Consider the following 27,021-nt stretch of genomic DNA (forward strand, 5'->3'; position numbering starts at 1 on the left):
CTAATGTCACAACTGTTGTGCATTTGGGTTGGTAAAAAAAACCCTACTACATTCAGACAGTAAAGACCAATAAAAAATGTACAATAAAACAACTGTCACTATGTTCGTTATATTCTTTTGTGAAAAATATTTAATATCAATATTTAAAAACATTGCATTTCACAGCAACAATAATTTTACCTTTCTTATTTTATATTGTCACATATGGACATAAGATACCTGCAAAATACTGTACAGCAAATAAAACATGACATCAGAAATAGGCACATCACATCTACCTGTATTTCCTACTGATTCACAAGCAGTCGGTTTATATTCAGATGTTTGTCCAGATATACAGGGTGCAATCAGAAAAAGCATATTCGATTGCCAGATCAGTCAAAACATCTTAATGTTAATCTACTTTCTGACAGCCGGAGGTCAGAGCTTTACACGTTTAGTTTCAGATTCAATTAGCTTGAAAATATTGCTCAATAAAAGTCCATTTTAAACAGTTCATATCATCCATCTAAACTGTCAAACTGATAAACATCATCACACACATTTACACCAATTCCTATTTAAAAAAAAAACAAAACAAGGTAAACACATTACAAACTTTTGATACAATAAATTAGATGTAACTTATATGTTCCCATCTTTGGCAAAACCAACATATACAGTAAAAGCTCAAATAACATGTCTAGTTCCTTTTCTTTAGAATATCAATAATTAGCTATAACTGAATAGGTACTGGCCTTTGATATGTCACAGGGCCTTTTCACACATTAAATCTGTTCACCTGAGGGGTATACTGTGTATCACGTTGTTCGAGTTAGCCAATCAGCATCTTAATATCTAAGCAGCTCAGTCAGTACATAAATTCACCTGCTCCATGGCAGGTTATGCTGCAGTTCAGTTCAACTCAGAGTGAAATAGCTTGTCCTTCATCTGTGAAATGCTAGCTGACCTCACCTTAACCCCTTAAAGTCACAATCTTTTTACATATTAAGGCTCATTATTAAATAACTACAGGGACTTCAAATCGAACTGGTTGAGCTATTCTTAGGTTATAGAAGCGTGTAACAAACCTTTGGGCCTGCCAGTTGGCCCTGGCCATTTAAGGGGTTAAAGCAATCATATTCAGTTTTCATATTCATATTCAAGCACAAAGATGTTTGGTATTCATTCATTCATTTGGCCAAGGACTGCAGAACCGGGGAGGGCACCCAGGCAGAACTTGATCTTTTGTCCCAAAAACCTTTCACTAAGCCCATTACTGTATAAATTCAATGTATAATATCCATCCTGCACAAATGTTTTTGGAATGGATTCATTATTCTACCCATTTATTACATTACATTACAAACAGTGGCACTTAACATGACCTATAGGCCAAATGGGTTTATCTGTATCATAATATCCACAATAAAAACAAACTGTACTTGACCTCTCCTTCTTTATGATTGGGTTAACTGAACTAAATTGCACATTACCAGTCAGGCCACTCTCTCCAAGTACTGGTATGATAAGATTCTCAGAGGACACTGTGTGTCGCCTTATAGCACCATAGGCTGCTACAAAATCATTCATATTGTATAACATAATAATCGATTGCATCTGTGGTATGTGTGTGTGTGTGTCTGTGTGTGTGTTGTGGAGGATGGGGGCTGGAGAGGTGGGGGACTGATGGTTAGGCCCACCAAGCAAAGATACATTCTGCGGATTTTTTTTGTTTGTTGGTATTTATTTCAATTTGGCATAATGTGCTCATTGTCTAAAGTCTCAAGAAATGTATAAAATAGAAAGTTCAGGGTTTTGAACTTCAAAACTACAATCAAGGCATGATAGGAAAGGCATTTCTTTCATCTACCCAGAAACTCAAGTACCAGGAGTTCACTAGATGCTACTGAAACTCTGACTGGAACAGGTCAGGTGAGACAGAAATAGTGTTTCCTGCTAACACACAACCAAGGTGGGTTTAAGGTGAATAAAGATGGTTATAGAGAAAAGAACCTCATCCTCACTGCTGAGTATGGTGGAGGATCTGTCATGTTTTGAAGCTGTTTTTCCTCCAGAGGCTCTGGGAACCTTGTTGGGATACATGATAAAATGGACTCCATAAAGTTCCAAGAGATTTTGAATGAATATCTGGCAACCTCTGCCAAAACACACATACAAAACTACACAAAATACTTCAGTGACCACTGAATCAAGCTCTGATCTAAACCCCACTGAAAGCCTATGGGTGGGGCTGAAGAGGACAGTACAAAAGAGAGAACCTAGGACCACCAGGACCTGGAGAGATTCTGTACTGAGGACTGGTCTTTTGCTTGTTCTACTCTCTAATCTTATCAAATGTTACTGGAGAAGAAAGGCTGCACAAGGTACAAAATGCAGGGGTGCCAATACTTGTGACGCATGTTGATTTTGTTTAAAAAAGGTTTTTTTGTTTCCTTTGACTTCATTTACTTTGAATGGAGGTTAGATTTTGTTACATATATGACCTTTAAAAAAAACAAATCTTTACCAAGGGTGCCAATAATTATGAGCTGACAGTAAGTGAAAATCTGTTCTTAAATGAATTGAGCTTAATCATTATATAATAGTTTGTTAAAGCCTGTTTATTCAGTTTGTTAATGACTGTTAATTATATAATAGTAACATATGCATTAATAAATTAGACCATTTGAGTTTTAAGTCATTCACATACAAGTAACCAACAATTACTTTGAACATTAATTATTGTTTGCTAGTTATTTGATACTCATAAAACACAAATTATATAACTTCACATTGGTCATATGTATATTAAATTGTATAACATAATGTATTTAAAGATACTTATACATAATAAATATACATGTATGAAACACTTTCATTGTACTTTAATTATCTGTGTCAGTAAATGGGTAATAATTCAAATGGTAGCACTTAATAATGCAAAATGCCAATTAATTTACTGTGAACTATTATATTTTTATTTTTACTTTGTTTACTTTCTGTAGAGTGATTACCTGTGCCTCACCACAAGCATTTCAATGCATGAATGTCCTGACATGTTGTGCAAATGACAAATAAACTTGAAACTTTAAGTATTATATAATGACTAAGTTGCTATTTTTAGGGGGCTGCTACTATAAACTGTTACCATCTATATAACTCAGAGTGCTGTCTTTAAACTTAGTGGACAACAGAAGCGTCTTGATCATGAACAGCCGCTCACATCATACCCTCAACAAAGGTGAGTCTGGATAGTTATAACCTAAACTTAAATGGTCGAAAAATCACAGTGAGCTTTGAAACTGAGTGGACAGCGGAAGCTCCCTGTGCACTAAAGGCAGCTCACACTATACCCTCAACAGAGCCGAGTTTGCTTTGTTTGATGTGGTCAGGCACATCCGGAGAACTCTGTAGACTGTTGGTCTGCTGATACTCCTGCAGGATCTTCACCACCTTTGTATGGCCAAACTGCATTGCATCATCCAGAGGAATGTTTCCCCACCTGAAGAGACAGCAAGTGGATTTTTCATCAGAATCAACATAGCAAAAACTCGAAGATGACCGAATACACAAAAATGAGGAAAGTGGTGAGGATTTTAAAAAAAGTAAAGCCTTTGACCTGTCCTTCACAAAGGGGTTCACTTTGCAAGTCTGTGTTAAAAACTGCACAACGTCCACGTGGCCTGAAACAGAAATCAGCTTCTCAGGCTCAAATTGTTCAGTTAGAAGACATAAATATGGTAGCATTTCATTTAGAGTTATCAATATTATTTAGTGTTAAAAATTCTCAATGAATTGCCACTGACTGGTTCGTATTTGCATGATGATAAGGTATATCTTAATTAATTAAATAATATTTCAATATTCTTAACAGTAAGAAACAGAGCATGATGGACACACCTATTTTATGCATTAACTCTGCCCAGTGTTTTAATCTTTTTTATCGCAGTATTTTGAACAAATATGCACTGTGCGTTATTGTTCAGTATAATGTTGCGAGTAATCAGCAGATTACTCAATTACTAATATAATTGACAGTGTCACCTTAAATTGAAATATACTAAGTATACACAGTGGCCCATTTATAAGCGTAAAATGTGTCCTTCAAAAGCAATTGTAAACATTTAAAAAGTTATTCTTATTTACTTATTAAAACATCTCTACCTTCTGCAGCAGCAACATGAAGTGCTGTACGACAGTCATAGTCCTTCTGATCTAAATCCATTGATGACAGAGCAAACCTGAGGGAAAAAGAGATATGAGATGCATAATATGAAAAAGACCAGGAATAGTCAGAATGCAATTCAATTAAAGTGGGCCTAAAACCTAGTTAGGGATGTTAAGTACTGAATTACCTCCTGAGGGCTGAAACATCTCCACTATGAGCTGCAAACATCACGTTCACCACTGACTTGTTCTAAAAAGAGTCGATTAAACAAAGAGATGAGACAAAGCAATATCAAAGTTCATCGCTTTCCAGGAAGTACAACTGATGAAACTGCTTCTGTGACTCACTAAACATATTATTTTTACATAATGACTGTCCTTAAAGACATATATCCAGCAGGGGGACAAAACAAATAAAAAAACACTGTGTATTATGTGTAAAGCATCATTAGAGGCACCTCAAGTCAAATGATTTCATATTAAGAAAATAGAAATAAAAGGCATAGTTATTCTTTCAAATTAAATCAATAAGGATGTTTTCTGCAGGATAATCATTGTGCCGATTAAAACAGATTATATGAGTAAATGAAAATATTGAGTAAGAGAAGTATGCTACATGGAAATGTTCTATTAAGACACTGTGTTACAAGCAAGCATATCTTTATTGTCCAGAAAATAAAGCCACATGTCAAGCCCTCAGCAGGCTTTTAAAATGAGCCAGATTCACTAAGTCAGTGCTATAGTGCCACCTGCTGGACAAAACTTCCATCAGAATGTTTGAGCTTTGCCAAACCATAATCTTGAACAGTTTGGAGACTCACCCGGTCTTCACCAGACCGCCGACGCGGATCCTGTTTCTTAACAAAGTGTCTCAGATTGTCGTAATTATGGAAGTTGAACAAGGACACCAGCTCCTGAATAGAGAGGGTAATACGGAGTAGATCAAATCTACGAATGACTCAGTTTCCATCAACAAAAAGACTTGCTTTGAATACAGAAAAATTTGGTTTTAAGCTCACCTGACAGAAGCGGATGCCTCTTACACTGTTCCCCACCTTGTCTATAGGTGGTGACCAACACATGACCCCCATCACATTGGGCACTACTAGCAACACAGCGCCTGACACCGCTGACTTTGCGGGTAGTCCCACCTGAATCACAGGAAGACACAAAGAAACCTGTAATTACAATATCCTTTATTGCTCTATTCACAGTAAATATAAGGGAAAATCAAGACAGTATAGGTGTAGTTTTTTATTCATTATTTCTCACTCACAGCTTATTGTAAGAGAGAAATTCTGGTAAATACTGTTAAAAGTGCAGATTCTAAACTTTTAATCAATACCACATTTGTGCTTGTCTGAGTTACATTTGTTGTGCACACTCTTGTTTGCAGAAAGATAAACAATCTTTTAATTTTTTGCCATGTTTTTATCATTTATTGACATTGAAACAAGCAGAAAAAGGTGAGAAGCACAGAGTCAAATTTGCACATTCACCACAAACGTAACTCACTATGTAATTGCTACATAATAAATTATATAATTACATCTAAATGGTATAGTAAAATTACATTAATAACTCTAGAATTCTACAGGTTAACAGACTATACTACCTAAACAAAAATCCAATCCAATTCCAAACCCCAGTCTCTTCACCATTAAACCTGTGATCATTAAGACCATGTGAATTCAACCAAATCTAGTCAGTCTTGTCTGAAATAAAGCTGGCTCATTCTACAAATTCTTGACTTACATGGAAAGCAAATTGGCCAGAGTAGTCGTACATGCCACATGAGTGCATGAGGCTCAGGGTGTTCCTCACGGCCTCAGCGCTCAGCACTCGCTCCCCCGTGATGGGACAGATGCCTCCATTAGCCAGTGTCGCCGCCATCACACTGCCTGACTCACATGTCACCTCTATGGAGCACAGCTGAGAGGAGCGTTTGTGCTATAGCATGTTTGCAATTATACAATCGCAAACAATAAGTTGCACTCTTTTGCACTCTTAAAAATAATAAAACCTTCATGATAATACTTTTCCACATTTTCTAGCCTCTTTATCTTTTAGAATGAAACATGCTGCGTACTTCACAAAAGGGAGAAAATGTAATTTTCCATTATAGGGGCACTTTAAAATGCAGTTTTAGGTGTTTTGAGACAAAAAGCACAAAAAAACATGCATCTAAGAAAAAAGAGTATAATGTTGAATTAAAATATGAAAAAGGAAAGAAATGTAATAAATAGTAAAATAATAAGTAAAAGATCTATTTTACATTCAACAAAAAAATAAATACTTAAAATACCAGTTAAAGAAAATTAATTGGCACTAAACTGAAACTACATTAAAAGCAATGCCCTGAATTACTTGATTGAAACTGGTACATCATTTCAACATAAATAAAAAATATTACATCAACACAATTATTGCCAAAAGCATGTAAACTCAGAGATGAATTTCAATATAGAAGTAATTAAGATTTTCTTTAGGTTTTTTTTTTTTGGCATTATGTGCTGTTGTTTCATTTGTCTTTTAAGTGCTAACTTATTGTTTTGCTGAATTAGCTTTTTTGAGTGTAGATGAAAGACGAGAGCACACAGAAGACGGTAAAACACCTTATGATGAAGTGCTGAGAAAACTACTGTAGCTCACCTGGAAGTAAAAGTCTAGAGCATCAATCATATCTGCCCCACAAGGAAAACACTGCAAACAAAAGGACTGTAAGCAATACTCGTTACACTGAGTGGTTTTAGCAAAAGCTTCAAAGGCAAGTCAAATACAAAATGAACCTTTTTCTCTTTGAGGTAGTAGCCTATTGCAAAGTTTCTGTCACCTGTCTCTTTTTCTGATTGGAACCTGGGCGAAAAGAAATTGCATTACACAAAATCAATGCCGACTGCACTGAGCACAAAACCACTCATGTACAACCAGAAAAAGGAAAAGACTCACGTGGCATTGCTGAAGCCTACATATTCCATGCCTGCCATTTTCTTTACAAAGTCCATTACCTGAGGAGCACCGAAATTAGGTTGAAAATGAATTTTGGCATAAATATTCTGTTGTAAGCCAAATGCCTTAAAATAGCCTTTTCTGTCAGTTATTAGATAGATAGATAGATAGATAGATAGATAGATAGATAGATAGGGTAAGCAGTTATGTGTTGTATTCAATATACAGTGAACTGTCTGTATATTGTCTGTTGTATGGAAAGGCAATGGATAATAAATAATAAATAAATATATTGTGCGCAATATACAAGTAGGATTATGGAGTTACTTACATAGTCAAATTTCTCTGCTTTGTTGGACCCAGGCTGAATGGGAGAGACAAAAACACAAAAGTGACTGAAAAACATTGACAAAAGTGACTGAAAACATTCTTCAGTAAAACAAGATGCACAGTGGTTCAAGGTTGGATACACAGCTGAGTAAAAAAAAGCATAGACAGACTTAAATTAAAAACATTTTTATTTTGTATTTTTATTTTTTATAAAGACAGTTCAGTGCAAAAGTTTAAATAACCATCAAATTAGGGACCAAGTTTAAATGTAATTTTTTTCTGCAAATTTTAGTGGACGATTTATATTTTCTTGAGTTTAATATATTGTAAAAAATAAAACAGAGTGTAAAATGTGTCTAAATATTTAATGCCACATTTAATGTTTTGTTTTTCTCAATATGTTAAATTCTGCAAATAAACAGTAATTGTGAAGTGTGCAGAAGTGTGTTCTCTGGGGATGCACTATTTATTTTCACTTAGAAAATCAATATAACCCGTAATTTACTTTCTACTGTAGAAGGGCTCATACAGCAGTTAGTGAGTGTTTCTGACAAGGGAAATGGTGATTATATTCTGTCATAGTAAAACAATTTTTGATGTTTGTTTACTAGCTGGTAAAACTGTGTCATACAGAATGTGCTGACAGTGAAAGCAAACAATTTATGTTGTTTAACGGGAAAGTGTAGGCAATCTAGAAATGTCTGGCACAGATTTCTGGCCAGAACGTCAAATGTTTGCTTGCCCTGGCCTTGATCTTGGCCGCTGTTTGCTTGTATGCGTGGGTGGGCGTGTCCATGTGCGCATACATGTTTCTGTGTCAGGTGTGAATTGAGGGGTGTTAGTGTAAGGGCAACTGTCCAGCCAATAAAAAAGAATGTTTACAGGAGGTGTGTGCTTATTTTATCTCAAACAGAAAGACAGGTTTATCAAATACACAGAACCATTTAAATCTGAGGGGTATGTGTGAGTGGTACCGAATATTAATGAGTCCCAGGCAGAGTTCCTGTAGTGAACGAAGGAAATATGTAGCTTCTAAAATTACAGCCCTGTTTCCAAAAAAAAAAATGGAACGCCTGGCAAAATGTAAATCAAAACAGAATGCAATAATGTGCAAATCATTTAAACCCCATGTTCAATTAGAAATAGTACAAAGACAACATATATGTTTAAACTGAGAATTTTAGTGTTTTTTGGAAAATATATGTCGATTTTGAATTTGATGCTTTCAGGCTGCACTGCGTGGTGGTCCATTCTCAACAGTGCCACTGACAAAGTTGTGTGTGAGTCGTGCTTGTGTGAGTGTACAAGACACAACAGTATCTGGGGTTGCTGAAGTTTTTACACACGTCAGTGTCTCTGCTAGGTTAAGAGTGGACCACTACCCAAAATATCCAGCGAAGAGCAGCTCTGTGGTCAGAAACAGACCAGTTGACATTGTTACTATTGACTTTCTGCATAAATTACAAGCAATAAAATGTAAAGCATAAAAAAGCCTGATTCCATTAGGCTGACTTTTTGCAGTAAATATGGTTTACATAAAAATGTAATTTCCTGTACAAAACTACTGTGGTAGCATAAGTTTTGTTTATCGATAAATAAAAGTTATGTTTGACATGTTTCCATTTCGAATTTCATGTATGACACAACCTGTGGACTTTTGGCTTGCCTGACTCTCTCATGACCTACTGATAAGGGCATTTTGTTTACTTTATTTTCTATATACATTTAAACATTATCTATATATATTTTAAAATTTGAATGATCATGTTTCTTTGTCATTTACAGCTGTTTGAGCACCTTCCTATTAGAAAGACTGGAGTCTTGTCTGGGCAATTCTCTTTGTGCAAGCTGAAAAGTGACCACTCCTTTTAAAAACGCTCTCGTCTCCTTGGTCCAGCTCTACCTCCACCATGCTTTTTGTGTTACTGTTTCATGTAAGAGGCATGAGAGGGTAATGCACACGTTTGTGTAACATTTTTCTCAAAAAAAGTCCAATGTATGTTTTGGCAAATTTTAGGCATCAATACACAATTTTCTTAAACAGAAAAAAGTGTTGTTGATATCCATTAAATATTATCTCCTCTGGATGAAAAGGATGAAGGACTAGTTGATGGCTAACACACAAACTGTACATTAAGCATTACATTCTCTTACTTTACACCGGTAAGGTGTCACTACAAGGTAACATTTCTAATAAAGTGGCTAGTGAGTTTAACACATTAGCACACATTGCACATGTTGAGAGCACCTTACAGCAAGCAGGGGAGATTTACATTATCACATCACTGCTGGATGTCAGTGACTCAGCAGTGAGAATCACAGCATGCTAGGCATGTCTGTTTACCTTGATAAGAGAGCTGATGACAATTGCTCCAGCATTTACCATGGGATTGTGAGGTTTATCTGAGAATAGAAAACCCACATGTTAATACCAGTAGCAAATCACCTCTATGATTACAACATATAGGACTCTATGGTGTGGTGGTGTCACTGATTAATGAATTACCCATATCAATGATGTTAGAAAGTATTTGTTTAAACTGGCTATGATGTAAGATCATACGCTTGAATGTTTGTTTATTCAAAGCAGGTCATGCACCAAACACTGCTCTGTTTCAAGGCCACCACACAGTGCCCTCATAGACAAATGGGGCCAAACACAGAACCATAGTTTTCATATTTCATAGTTTTGATTAACCTTTAGAGAGAACATAAAAGACGATGTGCCAGAAACAGTTATTTGAGAGTAACTTAAATCCTCAAAGTATTTTTCAGGTGAAACGCAGGTGCAATGCTGAAAATCCCTTTGGTGTCCTGTTCAGGATTTGAACCAGCCATGTTCCAGTTTATTGTGTGGAAATCTCAGCTATTGCACTGCTAATGCTTCATAAAAAATTATGTTTTCATAATATTTAAAGGAATACTTCCCCCAAAATGCTAATTTGCCTGAATAAATAGGGCCTCAAGTAATAACTGGGGACCACTTGACATGACTGACTGATAAAATGCTAACTGTTCTTCACTAGCTTTCATTAAGTATTTAATATACTAGTATTAGTATATTAAAGTACTGACTTTTTCAGTCTAAGTCATTAATGCAGGACAAGCAGTGTTTTCTCACCCACCGTCTTCATCGAGGGAGAGCATGTTGAACTTGAGCCCACTGGGCTCTTTTCCTACAAAGCGGTGCACACGCTCAGTTCCATGCTCATGTACGGCGATAGCATACTCCAGTGGCTTCACACATGACTGCAGGCAAAATGGCACCTTGGTGTCTCCTGCTGAGTGCCTTTAAAAGAGAGAATTGCATTTCAAAACTAATTTTTTTCGCTTTCTGCTACAAACATATGTGCTGCATATCTACCAGTCACATTTTTGCTAAGGTCTTCTCTCCTCTAGCTGAAATTATGTTCTTTAAATTAAGACCCAGGCATGTGCTTTTGGCCGAGAACCCGAGCATATCCAATTTTTTCTGGTTTGATTTCAATACTAAACAAATGCTGTGTGCCACACGACCAGTTGTGGTTGTTCTGTCATGTACACAGCAAATAGGTGTTTGGTTGCTTCTGAACGTATCTGCAGCTGCTTCACAAGCCCTGTGTTATTAGGTAAAACCTTCCCACTAAAAACTCGTTAAAACAATATTGTTGATAACATAACAGACTATAATTAAAATTGCACTCTCGCAATTTAAAACTGTAATTTTGATATAAAGATGACAAATCTTTCAGGCCCACTCTTGCCAGCAAAAGAGGAGCCTTCATAGGACAGAACACCAAGAAATCACCTTTTTCAGCTGCAGCCTAACTTCTGGAACGCTACTATAAAATGGATCACAGATTATATGTCAGATAAAGTAAGTTTGATAACTGCTCAGTGTTTAGGGACAGTAAGTTATATTAGAACTACACTTGCATAAATTCATCTACTTACCTCTGACCGTCCACCGTGCATAGAGACATCCCCCATAGACTAGGGCTAAACTTGGCAAGATGAGGAATGTAGTCTGCCACCTGACACATAAAAACACATTTTTCGTTTAATATATTTATTTAATTGCAAAGAGAACAGCAGAGGGATACAAGGTTAGAAGATGAATACAAACACTTTTCCAGAATACCTACTTGTCCATCATCTTCCTCTTTAGCTCTGTTGTAGATCTGGTTTATAATGGCCATAAACTCCTCAAACTCAGGAATTATGAATTTCTTTCTAAATGCCAGAGACAGCAGGACAATGTTTCCACCTACAAATCTGTTATAAAGACAGAAGTCTGAGTTACAATCTTAACTATTTTTGTATTCAAGTGAGGAACTATTTAGTAATCTTTTTTTTTTCTTGGTAAGTAGTTTTAAATGTGTTTGAGTAACCTTGTAAATAACATCAGTAAATAACATCTGTGGCTTCACCTTGACAAGAACAACAAAACTTCAGAAACTCTTCAGGAAATTCATCTTCATTATTAGCATTTGAACATTACAAGCAGCTGAAATATTTAGATATTTTTTTCAGGCAAACAACAATACACACAGCAAAATGTGCTTCTATTGTGGACTCAAACAGACTAAACCTCTAAAAACCCATTTCATGCACAGACATAATCTGCTGAGCGTCACTGGTCTGACCCCTTTCACACCTCTTTTATTAACCATGCAAAATGAACAACAAACGTGACACAGCATGTGCTGTAATGCGCACACACAAAATCAGTGTAGGACAGAAAATGACACAAACACAGAGGTTGACAAGAGCATTATTGAAAATTAGCTTTCAAAAAATAGCATGAACATGGAGACTGGGTAAAACATCATTAAAAAAAAGCTTTTAAAAATGAGAGCTGATCGCAGACCTACTGGTTTTGAGACACAAAAGTAATCAGAGGTGTTGGCTTGGAGAGAATGGAATCTGAATTATTACATTACTGTGAAATGTAGTTCCATTACAGTAACGTGCGTCTATCCCAATGCTCAATTCATACTGCTCAGTATATAAGAAGGAAAAAAAAACAGAATAAAGAGCTACATTTTAAATGTCAAAAGTTATGCACTCGAGATGTTATACAACATGGGCTTTACATACAGTAGTGAGGAAAAGTCGGACGCCACCTTTCATTATTAAATGTCCAATCAAAATGGCTATTAAAGTACAACCTGTTCATTTTTTAGTGCCAGGAAAAAAGCAGGAAACACAGGAACTCTAAACAAATAAATATAATATAAAATTTTTCAGTTTTTACTGTGTGTACCATTTGCTTTTATTACGGCTTCTATTCTTTTCACCAGCAGCTTCTTTGATTTTTTTTTTTTCCTTTTGTCAGTAACAGAGAATTAACAGCTACACATTGTTTCAGACCCATAGCATTGAGCGGTTTTCTCACAGTGGACGGATGGGCAGTAGACATGTGCCGATATTCAGTAACTTGATATGCCGCAATATTAAACACATGGTAGTACACAAACACTTTGAATTACCGTCACTGCAATTTAGTCAAACAAGTTAAAGTTTCACCAGAGATCTTTAGACATGCAGAGCAGCTCTGCTTTCACAAGCTCCTACTCTGCTATCACGCTCTGGTCTTGTGATAAAACACCTCCTCTGAACAGAGCTTGTAAACAATTGCAATGCACAGAGCTACAGCACAGCAGAAGGAGCAGCATAAAGAGAATTTTCTCCCCACCTAGCTTAAAGAAGGAAAAAATGCTTAGTCTCAATACATGTATGTTTGCATCACAAACTGAGTGAATGAAGTAAAAGTCACAAAATAAGACTGAACTTAACCTTACCTCACAACCTGGTTTTGTTTTAACAAGTAGTTTAACAGACAATAGGCTAACAGGTGTAATCAGTGATATTCACAGTTAAGGTTTAAGCTGAAACATCATTAACTCTATATTTGGAGCATGCAAAGAAAGGCACAGTCCTATTTTACCCCTCGCCCCTACCACTTAGCCCTTACCCCTCCGTTTTGTGCGTTCACGCCTAGGGGTAGAGTGTCCCAATTTTTTTGTTGAAATAGAGGGTTAGGGGAAAGTGTTAAGGCTACATGTCACCCCAAACAGAGGTTTTTCAGAGGCACACCCCAAACTGAGTGTTATGAAAGAAAAGGAAAAGAAAAACCAGCAAGATGGCTGTGCAAGCGAACAAAGAAACCCGCAAATGTATTTTTTCTGTTAAAAAATTACCATAACCATTGTATTATCTTAGTTTAATGTCATTTTATTGAATTATGGTCCTTTTCTTCATAACAAGCATGTAAAGTCGCTAGTAGTAAGCTGATGTTTTGGTAGCTTGCTAGCTAAATGCCAGAATGTAACTGCTGCACCATTTAAGGTTGAGTGGGAAAATTCGAAAAAGAAGCTGGCGAACAGCTGACCTCAACTTCATATCACCGAAGAATTAGTATGCCTTCAAATAAGTGTTGCCTCCCCCTTCTTTGAAGGTATAAGATTCCCTAAATGTAACTAAAGCCCAGCACTATGGTTGCTGAACTTTACCCTCCTCTGCTATCACTGCAGACTGACAGGGTCACCTACAGAGCACCACTAGTTGCCTGTTAATGAAGTAATGTTCTTTTTGTATTTGAGGGTCCCATTTCATAGGGACGATTTTAACCACTATGCCTTAACTCAGTTTCAAAGGGCAAGGTGGCAGTCAAAAACAAGGGGTGGGGGTAAAAATAAGAAATGGGATTGGGACAAAAAAAAAGTGGTTTCAAGTGTTTTTTTGATAAACAGAGGCTGCTTATAAAGTAAAGGTTTCCACTGTTATTTAATGACTGGTATGGTATCTACATGATGTTTATAAGATACAGAGCAGTATATGCCATGGGTTTATTAGTACATTCCATGCAGTATTTTACACTGGAGCACTATTCATAGATATGAATCTATTCATAGATTTCAGCTCCGCATTTAACACCATCATCCCCCAGCAGCTCGTTCTCAAACTGGACAGGCTGGGGCTGAACACTTCACTGCGCAACTGGCTGTCAGACTTCCTGACTGGGAGACCACAGGCAGTACGGGCCGGCAACAACACATCCCACACCATCACACTGAACACGGGGGCCCCCCAAGGATGTGTACTGAGCCCCCTCCTATTCACTCTGACGTCCCACGACTGCACACCATCACACAGCTCCAACCTCTTCATCAAGTTTGTGGACGACACGACTGTGGTGGGTCTCATCAGCAACAACGATGAGACAAACTACAGGTGGGCTGTCTGGCCTTGTGGTGTAGACACAACAGTCTCCATCTGAACACTGAGAAGACGAAGGAGATCGCCGTGGACTTCAGGAGAACGTGCACCCAGCATGCTCCTCTGACCATCAATGGGCAACACAGCATCACTGGCCAGAAGGGCTCATCAGCGCCTCTACTTCCTCCACAAACTGAGAAGAGACAGAGCCCCAGCCCCATCATGTGCACCTTCTACAGAGGTACCATCGAGAGCATCCTGACCAGCTGCATCACCGTGTGGTATGGCGCCTGCACCGTGTCCTGCCGCAAGACACTCCAGCACATCGTGAGAGCAGCTGAGAAGATCATTGGCACATCCCTCCCCTCCCTCCAAGAGATGCACAGCTCCCATCTCACCCGGAAAGCCCTCTGCATGGCAGGTGATCCCACTCACCCACTACACAGCTTCTTCAGCCTGCTGCCATCAGGGAGGAGACTGCAGAGTCTCCGGGCCAGGACCAGCAGACTGGGGGACAGCTTCATCCACCAGGCTGTCAAGATGCTGAACTCTCTCCCTACTTTGCCCCCCCTTCTGCCCCCCCACACACAGAGTTTGGACCCAAATACAGGCTTCTGACCCCCACTCCCCAATACTGGACTCTGACAGCAAACAGACTCTGACAAAAAACAGTATTGGTCAAACACAGGTTCCTGACCCCCACTCCCCAGTACTGAACTCTGACATTCTCAGGGACTGTTACGCACCCATCACTTTCTGTTATGCACTCATCACTTTAACAGCTCCATAAGCTCATTCTAATTGCACTACTGTTTATATTTGCACTATTTATACCCACAGACCTTAATCTGTATGTGCCGTATGTCACTTTAGTGTTCATTTCAGGACCTTCTATATTTATATTATTTTTTATTATTCTATTTTTCTACAATTAGTGTTTATTTTTACGATAAGTGTTTAGTGTTTTTTAGTGTTTATTTAAATTCACACTTTTCCTGTTTACTGTCTATTTAATGTTATTGCTACACCATGGGGTCTGAGAGTAACGCAATTTCAATACTCTGTATGTCCTGTACATATTGTAGTATTGGCAATAAAGCTGACTTGACTTGACTTTCACAGCTCTTGATAAAGGTCTAAGTGCTCTATCACAGGGTTTTCTCTCTAGTTCACTTTTGACCGTATATAGTTCTGTTCAATAGAGATAAAGAGTAAAATTCAGTATCGGGACAGGTTATGATTTTTTTTCATCATTTTTTTTTTTATTAAAGTTAAATTCCTGTTTTACACTTAATTTATTCCGGACATGCTATCCCAATGAAAACATTTCCAATAACAAAAGAAGTTCTCATTTTAATCCTGTTCACGTATGTATGTTTTCATGCTTGACATATTCAGGCCACCAGACTCTGTTTGCCAACAGTGGTGTGCTCTGAGTGAGTAAGCCTGGTGCCAGAGGACCAGAGCAGCTGTCGTCAGTGTTTATCCAGCAATCCTGCCCCATTCTGGTTATACACCTAAGGAATGCACAAACAGTGCTGTGTGCAGATACACATCTCATTGTGAAACAGCTCCACTACACTGTGTATTTTTATCCAAGATGTAGAGGCTCAGCACCAGACAGAGAAGTGGAATGCTGTGAGGTTATGAATAGCTCCTCTCCGTGAAGCCAATGCGACACGTACACAAGCATGAAACAAACAGAAAGGGGATTTGGGCTACCCACTTGCGGAAGAGTTCCCGGTCCATCATGACTTCGCCAGTAGACTCTCGAACAGCTTGGCGCAGCTTCTCCATGCAGTCCCGAAGACGAGGGTCTGAGGTCAGCAGGCCGGTACTTTTAAGTGCCTTAGTGAGACACAAAGGTTTGCACAAAAATCAAATTTATACAATTTTCATAGCCCAAATATAGCTGATCAGCTGAGGCGTGTTAGGTGCCTGAAGTGCCTTGTTTAATTTTGCACTGTAGCTACATGTAATGTACCTGCAATGTACCTAAAAAGTAGTGAATAGCCACAAGTTTAGTATAGTGCAAAGTGTATTCCTAAATGGGGGAAGGGGGGGAAATAAGCACCACAAAACAAGTTTACATCTTTAAATAACAATTTGTACATTATTGTTTTCCGAACTTATTAACTTGTAATTAATTAAATGTATATATTATAAAAATAGACACTCCAAAATAGACAAAAGATGCAAATTTGAATCTGACTATGTAACAGCTCACAACTGTGATCACAACTGTAATAACTTTTCCCACCCAGATAAATTCACCTAAAATTCATCTAAATGTGATTCATGTTGATTTAAAACACAGTATAGTGTTTAATTAATGTTTACATGTAAACACCAACAATGTTGAATTAACCCTTACAGTATTTACATAAGACTGAACCCAAATAAAAACCATAGGTATTAATTTAAATCTATATGAGGTAATTTAACACAGCTGGTGTTTAAATTCAACACTGGGGATTTTACTGTGCAGACAGAGTAACGAAATATCAACATTTTCCTTTTCAACACAGCAGCAACTCACAGCAATAAAGTGAGAGATGGGAACCCTCTCCTCTCCCTCAGTGATTGTGTGGAAAAGCAAATCTTCAAGCCCCGAGAAAAGGCCTTCACCTCTTCTACCGCTGTGTATAGAGAAGAAAGACTATATTAGCCAGTATAACATCACCTATTACCTACAGGAAAACTTGTTTCTCTAACTTAATTTACTGAGAGGTTTGGTCACTGCGTGCCACATAATAAGGCGTATAGTATTCTGTAGAATATTATTATTATGATTCTTATAAATATTTTGGGATTTTTTGTGTGGGGAAAATGAAAAGATTCATCTTTACCAACACGTAACTGTCTAAAAGTTGTGTTTCCCGCTTCTTCCCCATCTCTGGATGAGCACAAGAACTGAACCCATGCCTCTAGTACACAGAAACAGTTCTCTCTAGTTTCCCTCTCTTATTAACTAGACACCAAAGATATTTTATGCCACATTTCAAGGATTTTTGTGACAACTTATGGCTTTTAAATCATTATGGAAAGATCTACAGCTTTATTCATCATTCTGGATCTTCATGTTTTTACAGCCAATGATTTTAAACCTCTCCAGCTGCACAGTGCTAGAATCATGTTAAATAATTTTACATTTTCAGCTTTTTTTCCTAAGAAAGGTTTATAGCAGGGGTCTTTAATTCAAATTCAATAAGGTCCAGTTAGAGAAAACATGCTCAAGCAAAGGTCTGGAACATCATAATGTCAAACATGATTCCGTGCCATATACTGTATTCTGAAGTAGCCTAGTAGGTATATTAATATTTTATGCAGTCAACAACTGAATGTCAAATTAAACAAAGTACAAATCAGTAAAATTTCAACAACATATATTGTCAGTTTTCTCTTTTTAGAGCATGCCATGTAAATTAACTTTCCTCTGGCTCCCTTTCTTCTCCGACTGCTGTTTCTCACCTCGCCCCCTGTGTGTGCATCACTCACTCAAGTCTCGGTGCTCATCGTAATGCACAGATCTGATTGGCTGAGTATCGTCACGTGTGATATTTACAACACATGAGATTGGTCCGTGAGTTTCCTGGGTCGCTAAAGCGATACCGTAAAGGCTAGAGAGGTTACACAGATTAAAATAGGACCACCCCGTCAAAATGAAATAATTCTCCATAGTTCTCCATCGGTTATAGGTCCAGGTCCACATAGGACAGTGTCTGGGTCCAGACTCAGACCGTGGTCCGCCTATTAGTGACCTCTGGTTTAGAGGAAAGAATTCAGAAATCGAAGATCTTCATTAAAGGCCCTAAGTCACTCCTGTAATATATATTTTTCCATGTATAATTTAAATTTTATTATCAACATTTTCCAATCACTTCTGATTACTAAAAAAATGAACAGGCTGTTTTTGTTACTGTGTCTTTACAACTGATTGGGGTAGGTGAACTATCATTTCATGATATTTACATCAAAACATTTTAACACAGATATAATGCACTAGTAGTGTCACATTTAAAAAACTGAGTAAAATGATTTTTATTTAATGTCACGCATGTTTAGTGCACTGTGCAAAATGCTATTACACAAGACTAATTATGCTCTACTTGTAATGAAACATGAAGGTGGTCAAGTGTTATTTAAGAAGGAAGACACAACATGCTCAAAAAGAGAGTACCGTTTATCACAATAACAAAAACGTATCACAATAAAGATGAAAAATACCATCACACTGCCTGCCTCTAAGACCGGTATATGTGAATGAGCTCTGTTCTGATTGGCTGCCCTGCATCATGTCTTGTTCGAAAAGCAGTCTGGGCTTGAAAACTTCTTATGACTTCAGAGTGAATGAGCAGAGCTAAACTGCTGCAGGCTGAAAAAGTGGGTATATTTTAAAAAGCATTCATTTTCATGACATCACAAAAACAATGAAATCAAAATAGGTTTTTGTAACTTAGTTTCCAAATATGAACTGGAAAGAGAAACAGCAAATAGCTTAACAGATAAGGCCTTCCACCCAATGGCTGCTGGGATAGGCTCCAGCTCTCCCCGCATCCCAGAAGGATAAGCGGCTTAGAAGGTGTGTGTGTGTAACAGATAAGCTAACACTCAGTAGTATTCGAACAAATCAAGTAGACTGCTTTAAACACTGTCTAAATGTAGTCAAATTTTAAGCTCTCTACTTTTATGAAAATTTGCTGAAGGGAGGTGGCCAAGGAAAAAAGCTAATCCAATCTATGTAGTCTAGTTATCTTACGTTAGCTGTTCTCTAGCATTACCAACTTCACAATCTAGGTTTTTAGCATGCTGCCAGTTTACCTTAGAAGTATAACTAGGAGACAGTATCGTGCCAAACAGGTTGTTTACAATTGTTAGACATCTCGCATACCGCAACTTTGTGGGGCAGTGTTGGGGGGTACTTAGATCAGCATGTGCGTGTGGTTATTCCCTCCTGTGCAGTGGCACAGATTAGAGAGGAGTTTCATGAGAATGATGGAGCTTACATAGGATTTCTTCCCCTGCTTGATCTTAAGTAATTTGCACATATATAGTTCCATTTATTAATAATTGTACATTCAGAACGCATTTACAAAAAAAACAGAAAAGAGTAATCAAATAATTTTACAAAATCACAGGACAATTCATTTTGAGGATATGTTTATTTTAACAGACAACTGCAGGCTTTGGTATTTCGTTAATTAGAGGTGGTATTCTCATTTGTCCTTCCGTCTCACTAAAAGACACTCACTTCTCTGTGGTAATACTTATACATCCACTGTTTCCTCCAGCTCAGCTGAAATGGTCCATGGTGGCATGCTGCTGCTGAATATAGTCACCACCATGAATGAAGGTTCCTGGGGATTTTCTGTAAGGTCATCTGGAACAATGTTTGGAGTCCTTATGCAAAACTGATTAGCTTGCAAAAAATAAAAAATAAGTAATTAGATTAAAAAAATGGTGAACTAAAAATGCATAATATCTATAAACTAGGTATGCTGCCTTGAGAGGTATAATGACTTGGCCTGTAACTGTTTTGCTATTAAAGGTGTGCTCCATCTACAGGAACAAAGATTAATAAAGAGTGCAGTAAAACATTCTAGCATGTAGCACTGAGATTTGCCTAATTTGTCTTACTGAAAAAAGGCTGGGCCACAGCCTTTGAGTAAGAGTGAGAACGGGTGACACTCTTGCTGGCAAACAGGTGAAGGCTCTTGCTACACAGTTTTAGGTAAACTAATCAGGTGCTGCAAAAAATAAGAGCATATTGGAAGATAAATGAACAGCCTACTGTTGAGGGGCAGAGGATGATCATAGTTTTGCAGTGTGTTCATGAACATCATACTTTAAAAATAAAAAATTAGTAAAACCTTACCTGACTACTTTTATTTCTTACCTTGATTTATACAGCAGGCTGACATAAGGAAGGGTGGAGGTTCTTGCTGGTGCAGGCTGACATAAGGACGGGTGGAGATTCTTGCTGGTGCAGGCTGACATAAGGAGAGGTGGAGGTTCTTGCTGATGCAGGCTGACATAAGGACAGGTGGAGGCTCTTGCTGCTGCAGGCTGGCATAAGGACAGGTGGAGGCTCTTGCTGCTGCAGGCTGGCATAAGGACAGGTGGAGGCTCTTGCTGGTACATGCTGGCATAAGGACGGGTGGAGGTTCTTGCTGGTGCAGGCTGGCATAAGGACAGGTGGAGGCTCTGGTTGGAAAACAGGCACTTACTATACAATTTGAGGAAAGAATCGGGTGATAAAGAACAGATTAGAACAGATGCTCCTCATCTCAATGAACAGCATATTGCCACATGGTGACAAGACAATTAGATATTAAATATCTATTAAATCGATATCTTACCTTGCTTGAGCTGCATTTGTTGTTCCTGAAGCATGACTGAAGATTTGCTGCTGCCTCACTTTGTTGGGTCAAACATAATGAGTACAGAGGTGTTTAGGAACAAGCACCTGGCTTAAGATCTCCTGATGGGGATGAGGTCCTTTTGCCACATGGTCACACAGCAGACCCACGAGGTTGTCAACACAGCCTGCAGCTGTTTGAAAATATGACTTAGTTATTCATTTGTTAATTAAAACAAGTGCACCAGATGGCAAGTTAATCTAAATGAAAGAAAATGTATAGTGTGAGAAACTCTCATCACTAAAAACTAATTAATTAAGTTCTTTATCTCAGTGGTTTAACAATTTTATGAGCAGCATCTAATAATTAGATTATACTTGTATACATAGTCATCAGGGTCAAGGTCAAGCCCAGATCTCTTCAGGGAGTTGGAGGTACAAAACGTTTTCATGAGCGGCTCACGTCACATGCGACTATTGTTATGTACTCTTGCCTGAGTAGCTGTACATTTCATAACAGAAATAATAATCATGCAGATTTTAAGATCTACACAATGCACAATCAGACACAAGTGAGCTCTACATCTCTGTGCCTACCTTTAGACTTTCTGGATGGTTTCGCATGTGCCTGGACAAAGACATCATGCAGGCCAGTTGAATCTGTCTGACATGTCATGTCTCTACAGTTTTTCACCTAAAAAAGAAAACGTTATTATACCATTACAACCTTTTCTTTTTTCTTTTTACAATTAAATAAAATACAAATAGGCAAGAGTAAACATCACGTAACCACCAACCAACCAATATACCACCTAAAATTTGCAAATTTGGCAAAATCTAAAAAAATTCTAATGTATTCACCTAAATATTTAAGTTAAAACTGAATCCACTCACCTTCTGTAAACTTACTGTGACAGTAACTTTACGTTATGTTCTATGTTAGCTAACTTGGCTAGCTATATTTTTAGCTAGTTTGCGGACTAACTTATCCTTACTGGCATCTGAAAAACGTGGTAAAAATTGCACCAACTCTTTATCAGAGAGAAAAAACTACCAAATGGCATCATTCACATATGGCGTTATATTATCATTAGATAGCTTCCTTCAGTTTTAAACAGACATTTGACAACGTGCCTAACTTAGGTAAAATGCTCTGTAGTAAACATAACATGAACTTACCTTAGCCAGAAATGTGATGTGCTCTGCAGATGAAGGGACACCGTCAGGCTTCAGGTGAAGATGTCGCTCAGGCAGATAACACATTTGACCTCCATAAAGCTGGGGAAGCTCCCCTCATCAGAGTGTGCATTGCGAACATGTATGCTGACAATCTTGGTACTGGGATGCAGACTAATCATGCGTGACCACTGGCTGACCAGTACTAAATTAGTGAAAAATGTGTGCAACCCAATACTGCTTTTACATCCGTAGTAAGCACAAGCTGGACCCATTGAACTCAACCCGAATAAGCTAAATTCAAAAATGCTGAACAATTGGAAAAACTAAATTTGAAAGACTTAATAGTAAATATAGCTAGCAAACTGACTAGCAAACATAGCCTAGCTAAGACTCAAAGGCTCAAAACTACAATATCTTCAAACACAGTAACTCAGAACGAACAATAATAACTAACTAGAACACTGAATAACGAGATAAATGCGATGAGACGATATGTATAGAAAACGTGGGGGGCGTCATCAGGGGGCGATAACGTTGGTGGACTGATTTGCATACTGTGACGTGTCATCATACTTTAGGACGATGACACGTCATCCGCGCCAATAGCAGAGTTGAACCAGAGGTGTGCTGCAGAGGCGGAACTGACCATGATAAAAATTTTATTTTTACAGTTTGGAAACACGTTTACATTTTAAGCAAAGCTGGCATATTTTATTATTACAGAGCAGTGCATTTCAGCTGTTAATGAAAAAAGGTCTTAGGGTGAAGTTACTCATTAAAAAGGTTCTATATAGAACCACTTCATGCTTAAATGGTTCTTTGCGTGGTGAAATTGTTCTTCTGAAGGACTGAAGGAGAATGTGTTGTATATGGTTTTTTTGAAAATGGTTGTATGTAGCACCAAAAACAGTTCTTCTATTGATACAAGCTTAAAATCGTTACTATTGCAGAACCCTTTTTGGCCCTATATAGAACCATATACAACACATTCTTCAGCAGTCTGAAGATCCATTTTACCATACAAAGAACGATTTAAGCATGATGGAGAATGTGCTGTGTATTTAAGCAGTAGAACAGGAGAGGGAGTGTGTTATCACAAAATAACATCACGGCTGACCAAATCACAGCTGTGATATTACTCATTAAATAAATAAAGTAATAAATTAATAAATTGGGCCGTGAACGTGTCATTTAATATGTTTTAATGTTAGCAATTCCTTCCACCAAATTATAGTTCCTTAACAAGCAGCTTGTTGCTCCGTCAGAGTAATGAGCTCCGCCCACTCGCTGCACAGCCGGCAGTTCGTTCTCCAGCTCCTTGCACTAAATTCAGAAACTGTCATCACCACTGAGCAGCTTTTTGTTTTTTTATTGAGGCAGTTTTATGGCTCAATCCCATTTGGTCAGACTCTGAAGATCAGACGTTTGGCGAATGATATTCGGTTCATTTCTGGCTGATTCCAGGTTGTTTAGCTGTTCTTCTGTCACAGCTGCCGACTGAAAAGCTGCTCAGTGGTAATGAGAGTTTCGAAATTTAGTGTAGTCTGATCTTCAGAGTCTGACCAAATCGGCTGTCGGTCAAATGCAATCTTAGAAGTGTCCATTTTCTGTTTGTGGCAAAGTAAGAAGTAAAAACGTTCAAATGGCTTGAGCGTCTCCTACAGTTGTCAAACTCGTTGCTTAGCAACAGCGTCTCAGCGGCGTGATACAGTGTTTGTGAAAAAGCCATGATGTTATGGCGAAATAACAGCGCGGTTAGAACGCTTCTCAACCAATCAGCTTGCGTGGCCGGAACTAACTGCTGTATATGATTCTATACAGAATCTTTTTCTCTAGCTTTGTTTGAGCTGTGATTGTAGGGAATGTGCTTCAGTGCGTGCGTACTTGTTTACTTTTTTTATTATTTTAACTTTTTTTTTAATTATTTTATTGTGAAGCACTTTGTATCTCTGTCTTAGCAAAGTGGTACATGAATGAAGTTTACTTACTTACTTACTTTTTAGCACCCAACAGGGTTATTCTATTCTTACAAGTTTGACATTATAACTACAGCAGAACCCTTTTTGGTGCTATATAGAACTATATTCAACAACTTCATCAGTCTGAAGAACCATTTCAGCATGAAATCATTGTTCTAGATAGAATTCCCTTTACTAAAGAACCCTTTAAGGACCATCTTGTTTTAAGTGTACTGAATACAGCGATTCAAAGCTGCTGTACTGTTTCGTTTTTCAGCGTGTAACTAAACATTTAGAACAGGAAACGTGTTCAAGAGCCTGTTAGCTACACTTTTAAAAAAAGGAGGTTCTTTAAGACAGTGGTTCTATATAGAATTCTGAACACTCAAAGAACCCTTTGCATGATTTAAGGGTTCTTTGCATCAGGAAAGAGTTCTTCAAATTAATGGAGAATGCACTGTAATTGGTTTTATATATAACCTTTTCTATTAAACACCCAAAAGGGTTCTACTATAGCTACAAGCTTGACATTAGACAACAGAAGAACCCTTTTGGGTGCTTTATAGAACCATTTTCAAAAAGCATTTTCACAACACATTCTCTATTATCCTGAAGAACCATTTCACCATACAAAGAATCATTAAAGCATGCAAAAGGGTTCTTTGAGTGTTCGTGGTTATACATAGTACCAGTCTTTACTAAAGAACTCTTGAAGAACCATCTTTTTAGAGAGTGTAGCGTTAACATCCTCGGTTTACTCTTTAACGGTTTAAAGAGTCCACAAAGCGTTTCAGTCCACAGAGCTGACTCACCAGAGCGCTGGTAGAAGTTCTCCTCCGGCCCCTCGGTCGCTGCTGAGGTGAATTCCGGCTGAAGAACCGTGACTGAAGCGCCTCTCCTGGCTCCACACACCGGACTGCCGACCACGGACGGTCGACTTATTCGCGTCTTTCACGAAAAACTCGAAGACCCCGAGGCTCCTCGTCCGCATTAAAGTTCTCAAAGAGTTCATTGTCCGCTTTGAGATGGGAGCTAACAGGCTAATGAGTTAGCAAGACCACGGTTTCTCTGCGCTGATCACTGCGCGCTGAATAACGGACAACTCGCGTGAACAGGTGCTCGCGCGCCATTCGAGACTCTGAGGGCGGAGCGGAATCTGAGGAAGACGCGCGCACGTGTTGTGTTGAATTAAAGGGCCAATATACGTCTATATTTTTCACTTCTTACATTTGTGTGGTTTATGTACCAAAATAGCCCTAATTCACGACCATTTTAACCTCTTTTTATCCTATTAATTAAAAAATGTGTTATTTTTTATGTTAACAGCCTTTTATGTTTTTGTGCCTTTAAGACTAATAAATGTACATAACGTACTCTGATTGGCTGTCTAGTATTATAAAGGCAGTGCAGGGCTGCATTCAACCCCACAAAACGTTGTAAAATATCTATATAATTGAAAACAATGTGTGTTGAATACTCTATTGGGCTATGCCAGCGATGCAACTATAGCAGCTAAGAAAGCTATTCTTGGTGTTCTTTTAGAAGAATTTTCAAAGCCTGATGAAATGGGTTTAAACATGTTTAACACTGTACAAAACGTCTTCTAATGTCTTCAGTAGTTGCGTACACCAAGCTGCAGTGGGCGCATTTGTAGAGGACTTTATTAGAATCCACTGCCTTTTTAATATGGAAGGGTTTATTTACACATTACTGCTGATTGGGTAACACCTCTGACACACCCATTGATGGAGAGAGCTGGTGGAACACCTTTTCACCATGTTTCGATGAAACATGTCTTTCAATCTAGAAACAGTAGCAAAGCAATGCACTGCTTTTTGAGATTGAATGTGCCCCAGGCCTCACTCACAGACCACTGTCCTGTCCTCTCTAATGCCCATATAAGGAGCTTTGGGTCTAAAAGGGGTTTCTGTATGAGAAAAATGAATGGAGTTTTTGAAATTTGCCTCTGTCTCATCCTGTGGTAATCAAAAATGTACCAAAGCTGATAAAGTTTGTCCCGTGAATATTTTTCTCTCAAATATCACTGGTTCCTCTGATTGACAAGGTTGTTAAAGAGGAGAAGTATGAATATTGCTACATGTAAGCTAACACTTTAAGCTAACGCTTTATCGGTGTAGTAGGCCTACAAGCTGACCTGCACTCAGGCTACACTGCCTGATATGTCCACACTAAAAGTGCTTTTCACCTCTTTTAATGCTTTTCTAATTATATCTGAAAGAGATAAGAACCACAAAAAGATACAAACGCCATAAAGCGATCCTACTGAGCATGTGCATATCATACAGTGTAGTATCTCAGTGTTCTAAAAGTTTTACTGTGTTTTGAATGTTAATTCCATACAGACTCAGCTTTATGTTACTAATCCCCCATGATAAGCTGATTTAGGCTGATTTATCAAAATATCCTTATTATTCTGTGAACCCCTTAACAATCCAGGCATTATTACATAAGGCTTATTATTCAGTAGCTACAGGGACTTCAATGCAAACTAATGGACCTATTCTTAGTTTATAAGTGTGTAATAATACTTTGGGCCTGCCAGCAGGCTGATAGCTTGTTGAAGGGCTAATGCTGGTACTATTTTCTGATAAGGACATTCACCAGCTTCTCAATAAAATTTCCCCATTCCACCTTAAATGGTGGCGCCTGAGGAGTTATAATAATTACTGCACCATTTAAGGTGAAATGGGAAAGTCCAAACAAGAAGTTGACTTCAGCTTCATAGTTTTAATGCTGGTAGTATTTTTTGACCCAGTGATTTAAGCTATCAAAATATCCTACCTAGAGGTGTTATGTATGGAACTACTGATAAAAATGTGCTATGGTAGGACATTTCAACAATGAAGCACAATTTGTCAGAACACCTGCCTTACTTTC

The 27,021-nt window shown here is 38.0% G+C and overlaps 1 protein-coding gene across 6 annotated transcripts; it reads right to left on the reverse strand.

The window, feature by feature from the left end:
* Positions 1 to 112: 112 nt before the first annotated feature.
* gls2b (glutaminase 2b (liver, mitochondrial)) lies at positions 113 to 25,260 on the reverse strand. 6 transcript variants are annotated; one of them, XM_036559662.1, is made up of 21 exons: positions 22,166 to 22,860; positions 21,584 to 21,680; positions 20,988 to 21,180; positions 19,880 to 20,854; positions 17,168 to 17,267; positions 16,355 to 16,476; positions 11,553 to 11,682; positions 11,362 to 11,441; positions 10,554 to 10,717; positions 9,773 to 9,831; positions 7,430 to 7,462; positions 7,099 to 7,157; positions 6,939 to 7,005; positions 6,802 to 6,852; positions 5,905 to 6,099; positions 5,169 to 5,300; positions 4,971 to 5,063; positions 4,338 to 4,399; positions 4,147 to 4,223; positions 3,602 to 3,665; positions 113 to 3,484 (listed from the first exon to the last, which is right to left on the reverse strand). In XM_036559662.1, exons 6-21 carry the CDS (start codon positions 16,423 to 16,425, stop codon positions 3,325 to 3,327), a joined length of 1,497 nt encoding a protein of 498 aa, XP_036415555.1. In that variant the 5' UTR covers positions 16,426 to 16,476; positions 17,168 to 17,267; positions 19,880 to 20,854; positions 20,988 to 21,180; positions 21,584 to 21,680; positions 22,166 to 22,860; the 3' UTR covers positions 113 to 3,324. The 6 variants fall into 6 exon arrangements, with proteins under 6 accessions (XP_036415555.1, XP_036415553.1, XP_036415554.1 ...); XM_036559660.1 differs by having other exon boundaries at positions 19,880 to 20,375; positions 20,525 to 20,854; positions 21,584 to 22,860; XM_036559661.1 differs by having other exon boundaries at positions 19,880 to 20,832; positions 21,584 to 22,860.
* Positions 25,261 to 27,021: the final 1,761 nt, after the last annotated feature.

The sequence above is a fragment of the Colossoma macropomum genome, unplaced genomic scaffold, assembly GCF_904425465.1.
Source record: "Colossoma macropomum unplaced genomic scaffold, Colossoma_macropomum, whole genome shotgun sequence".
NCBI classification, from domain to species: Eukaryota; Metazoa; Chordata; class Actinopteri; order Characiformes; family Serrasalmidae; genus Colossoma; species Colossoma macropomum.

Excerpts from the sequence above, each read along its gene's own strand:
- gls2b (XM_036559657.1), bottom strand. The coding sequence starts at position 25,135 with ATGAACTCTTTGAGAACTTTAATGCGGACGAGGAGCCTCGGGGTCTTC. Across the intron at positions 17,268-24,935 it reads GAACTTCTACCAGCGCTCTG|CGGTAGAAGAGGTGAAGGCC; the intron begins GTGAGTCAGCTC and ends CTCTATACACAG. Across the intron at positions 16,477-17,167 it reads CCATCTCTCACTTTATTGCT|GCACTTAAAAGTACCGGCCT; the intron begins GTGAGTTGCTGC and ends TGTCTCACTAAG.